This window comes from Papaver somniferum, unplaced genomic scaffold, assembly GCF_003573695.1.
Source record: "Papaver somniferum cultivar HN1 unplaced genomic scaffold, ASM357369v1 unplaced-scaffold_65, whole genome shotgun sequence".
NCBI classification, from domain to species: domain Eukaryota; kingdom Viridiplantae; phylum Streptophyta; class Magnoliopsida; order Ranunculales; family Papaveraceae; genus Papaver; species Papaver somniferum.
Window position 1 is genome coordinate 4,891,090 of NW_020649304.1, and position 10,354 is coordinate 4,901,443.

General features: G+C 37.7%; 2 protein-coding genes across 2 annotated transcripts; both read left to right on the plus strand.

The window, feature by feature from the left end:
* The first annotated feature begins 3,981 nt into the window (after window positions 1-3,981).
* LOC113343716 (zinc finger protein BRUTUS-like At1g74770) lies at window positions 3,982-7,161 on the plus strand. Its single transcript, XM_026587847.1, has 8 exons — window positions 3,982-4,329; window positions 4,760-4,981; window positions 5,255-5,446; window positions 5,521-5,882; window positions 5,964-6,198; window positions 6,506-6,674; window positions 6,772-7,057; window positions 7,155-7,161. Exons 1-8 carry the CDS (start codon window positions 3,982-3,984, stop codon window positions 7,159-7,161), a joined length of 1,821 nt encoding a protein of 606 aa, XP_026443632.1.
* Window positions 7,162-7,168: 7 nt separating this feature from the next.
* On the plus strand, window positions 7,169-9,958 carry LOC113343633 (zinc finger protein BRUTUS-like At1g18910). Its single transcript, XM_026587755.1, has 6 exons — window positions 7,169-8,449; window positions 8,563-8,700; window positions 8,836-9,070; window positions 9,171-9,230; window positions 9,304-9,375; window positions 9,491-9,958. Exons 1-6 carry the CDS (start codon window positions 7,170-7,172, stop codon window positions 9,590-9,592), a joined length of 1,887 nt encoding a protein of 628 aa, XP_026443540.1. The 5' UTR covers window position 7,169; the 3' UTR covers window positions 9,593-9,958.
* The last annotated feature ends 396 nt before the right edge of the window (window positions 9,959-10,354 follow it).

Here is a 10,354-nt window from a genome sequence, read left to right on the forward strand (position 1 = left end):
TCTCACGATTGTTCACACAGGCCCACCTACTGTTCTTGATAACTGGGATAAGAGGAATGACTTCATTATCGACACTGGTAGACGAACCACCCGAGGTGATGAAAATTCTCCAGACTATATGAGTTGGTATAACAAGGTATCACATCCTTTGGTTATCCGTGAAATCAAATCCAACACTACTGCGGCGGGTTCAAGTTATAATTGTATCATCAAAGACAAACCAGCTGGTTATGATAGACTGGTGCGTGTTCTTATATTTTTGTTCATTTTATATTATTCCTATAAATCTTAGGTAATTACCGTTTGATGTTATGTCATTACGTATAAAAAACAGGTGAATAGGTTCAAGCGTGTTTCCAAAATGTTAACTGCATGCCTGAAGAGCGGAGATCCCATGCCAGCTGAGAAGATCAAAGAGGCTAGAGATCTAGTTGATAATATGGATAACGAAGATTATGCTGCCCAGTTTGGGGAGAAAGTCACGAAGAGGCATCAGCCCAAGGTGGCAGTATCAAAGACGGGTAAAAGAACTCGAGCTTCATCGAGCGCTGAAGCTGCTCCAACTGAAGCTGCTCCAACTGAAGGTGCTCAAACCCGTGGTCGTGCAGGACTGGGAGGTAGTCACGGTCGTAAAGTAAAGAAGAGCAGATAAATGACAATGATTTTTGTTGTACATTCGGAAATTTGTTTGGGTAACTAAGTTAGACAAGTTCAAATGACAATGATTTGTGTGGTATATTCGGAAGTTTTGGTAACTAATTTAACTTCCGATTATTTCAAAGACAAAATTTGAAAAGTATAAGTTTTTCCAAATTCTGATTTTTGGGCCATCGTACATTCGGAACTTTACAAAAAACCTATCCTCCGAATATCAAGTTCAAAACAAACCACGCCATGGCTCCAGGTGGTTCCAAGGGCCAATATTGAAGGTTAGACAGCCCATATTCGGAAGTTTTGGTAACTAATTTAACTTCCGATTATTTCAAAGACAAAATTTGAAAAGTATAAGTTTTTCCAAATTCTGATTTTTGGGCCATCGTACATTCGGAACTTTACAAAAAACCTATCCTCCGAATATTACAAGTTCAAAACAAACCACGCCATGGCTCCAGGTGGTTCCAAGGGCCAATATTGAAGGTTAGACAGCCCATATTCGGAAGTTTTGGTAACTAATTTAACTTCCGATTATTTCAAAGACAAAATTTGAAAAGTATAAGTTTTTCCAAATTCTGATTTTTGGGCCATCGTACATTCAGAACTTTACAAAAAAATTATCCTCCGAATATTACAAGTTCAAAACAAACCACGCCATGGCTCCAAGTGGTTCCAAGGGCCAATATTGAAGGTTAGACAGCCCATATTCGGAAGTTTTGGTAACTAATTTAACTTCCGATTATTTCAAAGACAAAATTTGAAAAGTATAAGTTTTTCCAAATTCTGATTTTTGGGCCATCGTACATTCGGAACTTTACAAAAAAATTATCCTCAGAATATTACAAGTTCAAAACAAACCACGCCATGGCTCCAGGTGGTTCCAAGGGCCAATATTGAAGGTTAGACAGCCCATATTCGGAAGTTTTGGTAACTAATTTAACTTCCGATTATTTCAAAGACAAAATTTGAAAAGTATAAGTTTTTCCAAATTCTGATTTTTGGGCCATCGTACATTCGGAACTTTACAAAAAAATTATCCTCCGAATATTACAAGTACAAAAAAAACTGTTTCCTGGAACCAAACAACACCATAATCGGAAAGAAAGTTGACTCATAACATAACCGAATATTACAATCGGTAGGTTGTTTAACAAAATAATCTACCGATTTCGTATAATCGGCTAGTTTTTATATTAATAATACTCCGATTACATCCATTACATAAAGTTCAAACGGCCTTAACCTTACAATTTCGTCAAAAGCACCTAAATCCATACTCCTAATTGACCATAAAAGTATTAAAACAGATCATAACTTCCAGTGACCATAGAAATTGTCCCTCTTGATTTTGTAGCATCCTTCATGTTCAAATCGTTTACCGTAGAGGTCCACATACCGGCGATCCGCAAGATTTCTCTGAAATTACGAATGAGTAACAAGTTAGTACTAACTTTTGTTAATGTGAGTTGGAGTTACAGAGATGCTTACTCGTTTTTCATACATCCACCAAGGAAAAGCGTTCCTAACAAACCGTTCCTCATCTTCAAGTTTGTCAATCTCCTTATCGAGCGCATTCTTTCTCATCTTAATGTCATTGGATGATCTTCGAATTCGATTACCATCTAAGGCCTCAAATACCATTAAGATACGGTTCCATATTTGCTCTTCGGATTCCGATTTGTGGAGCTTGTGAACACGATCATGAGCAGTTACCACAACCCACGCTCTATAAATAGCACAATCTTCTTCTTCGGCAAAAGCAATATCCATGTCTTTTGTTATGAAAATTAAAACTGAAGAAAGGAAAGAGTTTGGTGCAATTGGGGTGATAGATATGAGTTTCTTCATATAGGTTTAGGGTCCAACGGCTCTTTTTGTTTTTCCCAAAAACTCCAACGACTAATTTGACGAAAGTTGAATGTGGAGAAACCAATAATCGATAGATATTGTATTTAGCATATCTACCGATTATGGTAGCTTTCAAAATTTGAATTTGGGGCAACTTATAATTGGTAGGTTTTGTAATATATTTAACTCCCGATTAACGTTGCATCCAAAACACGAACCAAGTGGTTATGGATGGCTGTGTACACTCCCGATTAATGAACACAAATCATTCTAATACTGCACCGACTACAATCGGAAGTCTGGGAAATATTTTGGCTTCCGATTGCAATCGGAGGATAACAATGTTATCATATCCTCCGAATATATAAGGGTAATTTCGCCATTACGAATTACGCGAGATAAGGGCTGGCTACATTTTCCCTTTGGGTGACCTTTTTTGTTTTATTGTTGGCCCCTAAATCCTTTCGAGTGGTCCCTAAAAACGCGAGGATATATAACTCTTGCTATGTATGACCCGGCTTTGCAACAAAATTGTACGAGTCGTATATGTTAAAAATGCTCCAAAGGCCAAATGGGACTGACATAGCGCCAGCGCTGAGTGACTAGAATACAAAAACAGAGCCCCACCCACCCACCTAATTTGCTGATCTAGTTGTTCATGCATCTGGTCTCCCAGAATATATACGTCCTACCAAACCAACTACCGAATGAAGACTTGAACCACTCCACGGTTATGCTCAGAGCTGCCTCGTGCCTTACTCCAAATTACACACGCCAAGTCTAGGTCAAGTAGCCTAAATAAACAACACCATACTCCACATCGACAAGTTGTTACAAAACAGTAACCCTTAGATTTTCCAATCAGGGTTTGCATACTAGGTAGTCATGCAATGGCTGAAGAGGAGGTGAAATGAAACAAATTAGAGCTTTTGACAATAAAAAAATGATAAAATTCAAGCTAAGGCCTAAGTGGTGTCATCCCTACAGTCTACACCCGGACCTTGTTGTTCAACCATCGAGGTAAGGATATCTGGAATTCTGGAGGCACGCTTCATCATTCATGGGAGCACGTAAAATGCTACAGGCGGGCACCCTATTAGGACTCTTTGGCAATACCGTCACGAGCTGACAAGGCACACACGGCATGAAAAATGTCTTTCTGAAAACCTTGAGCGACAAATCAGCGCGGGAAAAGACAAAATAAATGCGGGAAATCGATAAGCTGTAAGAATTTAAAAATTCAAATATTGCAAAAAAGAAAGAAAGAAAAGAAAATGGAAACTCAAACAAAATTAGATGATGATCACCGTCGGTCCAGTTTTATGACCTGGGTTAGAAGTTAGACTGAAATTCACGAGTCAAGAAAACCTAAATAAAAAGCTATTAAAAAATTCGTCTATAAAATGGAAGTAGAAGTAGAAGAGATTCTGAAAGTGAGAGATAAATTCGAACTTGTTTTTTTCTCATCGAACGGGGTAAATGGAACAAAATGGGGAATTTCTAGGGTTTGGTGGTTGTTATTGGTGGTGCTGTGGTGGTGGTGGTGATGAATTTTCCTCCGAAGAGTGTCCATTGTTAGAAAAGGTTGAGGTTGGGGGAAGCACTAATAGTAGTACAATTGGTACTGTTCTGGTTATGGATGCTCCGACTCTCATTTTTGTATGTTTTCATAAAGCTTTTAGGGCTGAACTTGAAGAGCTTCATCGAATTACTTTGTCTTTCTTGGAGATTAATGGGTTTCCTGGACGTGATTTGATTCTTGATCTTCTTTATCGGTTTCGATATCTTCAACTTGTTTATAAGTATCACTCAGCTGCTGAGAATGAGGTGAGTGTACTCTTCTCCATAACTTAGCCTTTTCTTTTATTATCTTTTTGAGCTGAATTTTAGTAAATGTTAGCTTCCAAATTGAATGAATATATTCTGCTGTGAGGATGTACTAGATCATGTCAGTAGCTTAGTTTGTTTTTAGTGATTTTCTTGGGTTAATCAAAATGGAGATGTAGTTATCTCCTAGAGCCTCCATTGGAATTAAAGTTTTTTTTTTTTTGGTGACTTGTAATTCTCCAGTAGGAAAGTATACTTGTAGTTCTCTCTGGTAGATAGTTATTTCTGTCAGAATCTATCTTATTGCGTTACTCGGTGTTCCTTACCGATAGAGCAAGTTTTTGAAGGGGAGGCCTTATTACCCAGTTGGTTTACAGTCATATTTTTCTCTGGATACAATCCTGTATTTTAATTGTAATTGCTTTTGCAGGTTATCTTTAAAGCCTTGGGCGAACGTGTAAAAAACATTGAATGTTCATATTATCTTGAACATAGAAGGTCCATAGATGATCTTTTTGATTCAGTATTCTGGTGGTTCAGTTCATTGTTGGAGGCTGATGGAAAATTTTCACTACCATTTCAAGAACTGGTGAACCGTGTTAACTCATTGCAGTCCTCCATTTGCCAGGATATGCTCAGAGAAGACGAACAGGTAAAAAACCTTACTTTTGTTCAGGTATTTCAGATTTAGATTTCTTGGTTGGAGAATTTCCATATCTATACTGACACAGGATTCAGTAGCTTTCCTTACGTTCATATTTTCAATTGGGATTCACACATTTGTTATTCTTTTCGTTAGTTATGAACTCTTTTCTCTTCTTTTGCTTTGCACTTTATATTCTTTAAATCAATGTGTTTGTATTGATGTGGAAGTGAAAATGATAAGAGTTAAATTTCTCCCTTATGACCCGGATTTGTTGTGCAGGTTTTTCCTTGGCTGATTCAGTTCTCCTTGGAAGAACAGGCTTCACTTGTTAGGAAGTTCATTTACAGTGTACCTATAACGTTGTTGGAAGATATGTTACCATGGATGGCATCCTATCTTCCTAAAACTGAACAGATCAATTTCGCGCTTTGCATTAAAGCGGTTATTCCTAAAGAGAATCTATTACGAAAGGTATGCCAGTAACTTCTTAACTGTAGTTTTAAGTTAGCATAGCTATTGGTAAAAAAAATTGTTTCTTTGTGAAGGTTATGATATCCTGGCTGGTTAAGAAAAGGCAACCAACTTCCAAATCCTTCAGCATCCCTGAAAGTGGAAATTGGGTTTTAAGCTCGAACATACCATTATGCTTGAAGGAGTTTCCAAAGGCATACTTGTCTGGCAAGAACTTACCTGGGAAGATCTGCAGTGGAATAAAATCAGATCGTACCGAACATACTGCTAAATGTCATCCTATTGATGTTCTTCATGTTTGGCATGGTGTTATCAGCAAGGATTTGAACAAAATTCTAGAGGACCTACAAGAAAAAGGAGGATCCAGGATTTATTCACATTTATCTTCAATATGTAGCCGGTTAAAGTTCTTTGTAGATGTCCTCATATTCTACAGGTATACTAAAGATTTGCTTTTCTGTTCTTTTCTCTCCTTCAATCTTGGTTTTTACTCACAAGGAAAAATTTGTTATATCAGTGCTGCCTTGGAGAAAGTATTCTTCTCAGTATTGAATGAACTTGTGGACGAGTCCTCATCTTTCTCGCACAGAAGGTTTCCAGATGACTCACAGATTGAAGGTCTCTTTCAAGCTCTACAAAATTTGAGTTCACAAAATATTATGTCACTCTCAACCCATTTGGAGAGGTTGGGCTTGCAATTGGACTCTTTCATAGAGGGAATCAATGCGCACTTTGCTTTTCAAGAATCCGAGGTACAATATCTTTCTTTTCTTCAAGAAGAGACCTATATGGAAGAGAGTTGATTCAAATTATTAGATTTCTTAAATTTTTTGTTAGGCATATCTGAACCAAACAATTCATCTTCACATGTTTGAATCAGATCCTAGTTTTGTATGCTTTTATCTCTGGCGGTGGTACTAAAGCAACAAATTTCAATTCTTTGTTGTTAGCTCTTGGCAAATTACAAAATTGATTCAATTTTCCAGAACTTAATGAACAAGATCTTAATTGATTGCCATTGGTCAACATAACATTCCACTCGTTCCTAATATTTAACAGGTTTTGCCTCTCATCCGCAAGCACTGTGATTATGAAATGCAGCAGAGCTTGTTGTATAAGAGCTTGCAAGTGATGCCTCTTGGGTTGTTAAAATGTGTGATAAGTTGGTTGTCAACCCATTTAACCGAAGACGAGTCAAATGCTATAACTTGCAGCATGATGTTGGCAGGTTTGCGTTGAAATGTTTGAAATCAAAATATTTGATGCATGAGTGGGGATCTTTTAACGCCAGTGCCCTGATTTGTTTTTTCCCTCTTCTACAACAGGATCTGTAAGTGACATATCATTTGCTTCTCTCTTGAACGAGTGGGTCCGCATTGAATATTCAGGTAAAACCGCTATTGGAAAATTCAGACAAGAGCTACACTATATGTTCAATAGCATGCGTGCTTTCTTTCCGGAGGATCATGAAGTTCATCATCGCCAGAAGTCTCATTCTGGTCAGGAAAAACTAGATTTTACTGCTACGTCAGAGAAAATTGCAGGTGACAATACATTGTACTCTAGCGAAATGAATCTGCAGATATTGTTCCCTGAGGCTCTAAGAAACATGTCTCCTTACTCGATAGTTTCGTTACAGAACAACGAGGTTGATTCTTACCTTACTCTAGAGTTCAAACCAATCGATTTTTTATTTCTCTCCCATAAGGCCCTGAAGAGCGATATGGAATATCTTATAGTTCTGTCGGGGAAGATGGATTTAAATCTTAAGTTCCTTAAGGAATTCCTTCAGCGATTTCATCTTTTCCGCTTTCTTTACAAAATCCATTGTGACAGCGAAGATGAGATTGTGTTCCCAGCTGTGGAGGCTATGGCGAAATTACAAAACATAAGCTTTTCGTGTTCTAATGACCACAAATTGGAAAAGGAGCTCCTAAGTAATGTCACTGATATTCTGTATGAAATGTGTGAGTTACATGTTTCCTTTCCTGCTGAAACGTCAAACTTTCTGGATGGTACACCTCAACAGAGATTACTTTATTATCGTAGTATGTGCACAAAGCTTCACGATATGTGTAAAACAATGCGTATCGCTCTAGAGAAGCATGTGTACCATGACGAGATTCAGGTTTGGTCATCATTTTTGGAGTTCTTCCTGTACGAGGAACAAGAAAAGATCATAGGGCGCATGCTAGGAAGGACAAGAGCAGAAAATTTGCAAGTAATTTTGTCGTGGCTTATGATGTCATTGTCACCTGGTGAACAACACGGCATATGGTCCATATTGTTTAAGGCTACAAAAAATACAATGTTTACTGAATGGTTGGCAGAATGGTGGGATGGCATAGACAAGAGTGGCATGACTGCAACAGAAGAGGAGTTCAATGGCTTCCCTTTGAGAGCAGAAGATCCGCTAGAGATTGTTGCAACCTATCTTTCAAGTGAAACTTGCAACGAGCTTGAAGGGATGAACCTTCCTGGTAGAGTATCAATCTTTCGAGAAAGAGGTTGTAACGGTGTTAATGCTAGACTTTCTGTAAAGGATAACGCAAAACCTTTAAATCGCAAGTTAAAATTTTTCCAAGGCCGCGTGTTTAATGGTTCAAGTAATGAAGATGAGAAGCGCTTGCAGGGAGTGATATTTGTCAAAGACCAGGTTGAGAAACCAGCTAAAGTTCCACTTGAAGATGAGACACTTAGACATGACCAGAAGCAGCTTTTGAACATGAGCCATGAAGATTCGGGGTTGGAAATCAGAAGAATATCACATGATATTACAAGAAGTTTGGCTAGTTCCCAGCAAAAGCATCATCAAGAAGTTGCACGCGGAAGCAATAATGGAGAAATTCCTGGTCATTATCCATCTTATCAAAACGAAGCAAAAGGAACTTTTGGTTGCAAACACTACAAGAGGAATTGCAAGCTTTTTGCTTCTTGCTGCAATCAGTTCTTTACATGCATGCATTGCCATAACGAGTCTGTGCTTGATCACACAATGGACAGGTATTTATATCCATAATCTAGAACTAACTCTTTACCTTCCAGCGTATTCATATTCTCCAGCTTGTAATTCATTGTCATTTCCATTACCGGCTTACTGATTTGAGCATCTGTAGGGAGTCTACAACCGAGATGATGTGCATGAAATGTATGAAAGTTCAACCTATTGGTCCCGCTTGCTCTAACATTTCCTGTGATGAATTCTCCATGGCCAAATACTTCTGCGGAATCTGCAAATTGTACGATGATGACAGGTGATAAAACAGACTAGTCAATTCAGTGTTTGTATTATTAAGGAAAATTTTGATCTCATTTGTATTCTCTCGTCATTGTTCAGTGAATATAGATCTTTTCTGTTTGGGGGTAACCTGATTATTTCATGTTTTCAGGGAGATTTACCACTGTCCTTTTTGCAACATATGTCGAGTTGGAAAGGGGTTGGGTATTGACTACTGTCATTGCATGAATTGCAACACATGCTTATCAACTTCTTTCTCGACGCATATATGCAGAGAAAAATCTTTTGAGTCCAACTGCCCAATCTGCCAGGAGTACATCTTCACGTCAAGATCTCCCGTGAAGGCTCTTGCTTGTGGGCATTTGATGCACTCAGAATGTTTTAAGGTATACAGGTCTTTAAAAGTTTCCATGTTGATGTGTTTTTCTAGAGATTTCATAGACATCCGAACTTCTTTAATATGTCATATTCTGATGCTGGTTGTAGGAATACACTTGTACTCAATATACATGCCCAATCTGTAACAAGTCACTAGGGAACATGAAGGTGAGCATGAGGGTACACGGATTTTAAGTTGTACTTATATGTTGAGTTTCTTGAACTCATGTTGCTTTTACAGGTTTATTTCAAAATGATTGACGATTTGTTGGCTGAAGAAATACTTCCGGAGGAATATTCTGAGATGACTCAAGTATGTACCTAACCATCTTTTCTTACATTTTTTTATAGACAGTTGGGACTTACATTTTAGTTTGATTAAGAATATGGGTTATACTTACTAATTTTGATATATGCCGATTTTACAGGACATACTGTGCCATGACTGCGAGAAAAAAGGGGTTGCATCCTTCCATTGGCTTCACCACAAATGTACTCATTGTGCTTCTTATAATACCCGACTTCTATAAGAGGATCCCAATGTCGAATCCATGTTGTTATCATTGGGGCCAAATATTATCTCGTTTTCCACTCATAAAATTTCCAAGCACTTGGAGCCCCATTTTCCTATGAAACACCCCTTCCAGAGGCTAGTTTCCCAAATAAGTTAATGTTTTATAATAAGTGGGTTCCTGATAGGTCAAAATCATCACAGAAGAGCCAATCAATTGCAGTTTACCTCAGATTTAGTACAACAATCGCATAAATAAGGTGCAGCAAAACTCGGCGGAATAAAGTAGAACATGACTGTAATTCAAATTTTGTGTGTTATTGTAATATCTTAAGTTTGAGCGAGTTTATCCAACGGCATGTTAATTATTCTTGATTGTTTTTTTCTCTGGTGAATTTTTAAAAAACTAACGATGTTGTTTCTTTTACTCATTTGTGCACTAGCTAAGGATGAGTTTTGCAAGTTCTCTTGGTTTTTATTGTATTTTCTCTGAAATTAACCAGAGATTTCTTTTAAATAATCTATGTGCGAACCGTTAAAACAAACAACACACTCTAATTACTTATTTCCAATGTAGTCAATCTCGGATCATGATCCGCCTCCGTTGGGACCGAGATACCGAGACAATTTTATCTCAGAAGATTCCTGATGAAATCTCGGAGTTTTTAGTTTCAAATTTTTATGCTCATAATACGTGTGTCAAGCATTTTGTTCTCTCTATATAAGTTAAACTTATAGATGTAAAGAAATATACCAAATTTTTGGAAAAAGATTTTTTCTT

What these genes read in the sequence shown, in the direction of transcription:
- LOC113343716 (XM_026587847.1), top strand. Translation starts at nt 3,982, where the DNA reads ATGGAACAAAATGGGGAATTTCTAGGGTTTGGTGGTTGTTATTGGTGG. An exon ending in TTGCTTTTCAAGAATCCGAG is followed by an intron (nt 6,199 to 6,505) that starts GTACAATATCTT and finishes AATATTTAACAG; the next exon opens with GTTTTGCCTCTCATCCGCAA. An exon ending in TTGCAGCATGATGTTGGCAG is followed by an intron (nt 6,675 to 6,771) that starts GTTTGCGTTGAA and finishes CTTCTACAACAG; the next exon opens with GATCTGTAAGTGACATATCA.
- LOC113343633 (XM_026587755.1), top strand. Translation starts at nt 7,170, where the DNA reads ATGGAATATCTTATAGTTCTGTCGGGGAAGATGGATTTAAATCTTAAG. An exon ending in AGTCACTAGGGAACATGAAG is followed by an intron (nt 9,231 to 9,303) that starts GTGAGCATGAGG and finishes TTGCTTTTACAG; the next exon opens with GTTTATTTCAAAATGATTGA. An exon ending in AATATTCTGAGATGACTCAA is followed by an intron (nt 9,376 to 9,490) that starts GTATGTACCTAA and finishes CCGATTTTACAG; the next exon opens with GACATACTGTGCCATGACTG.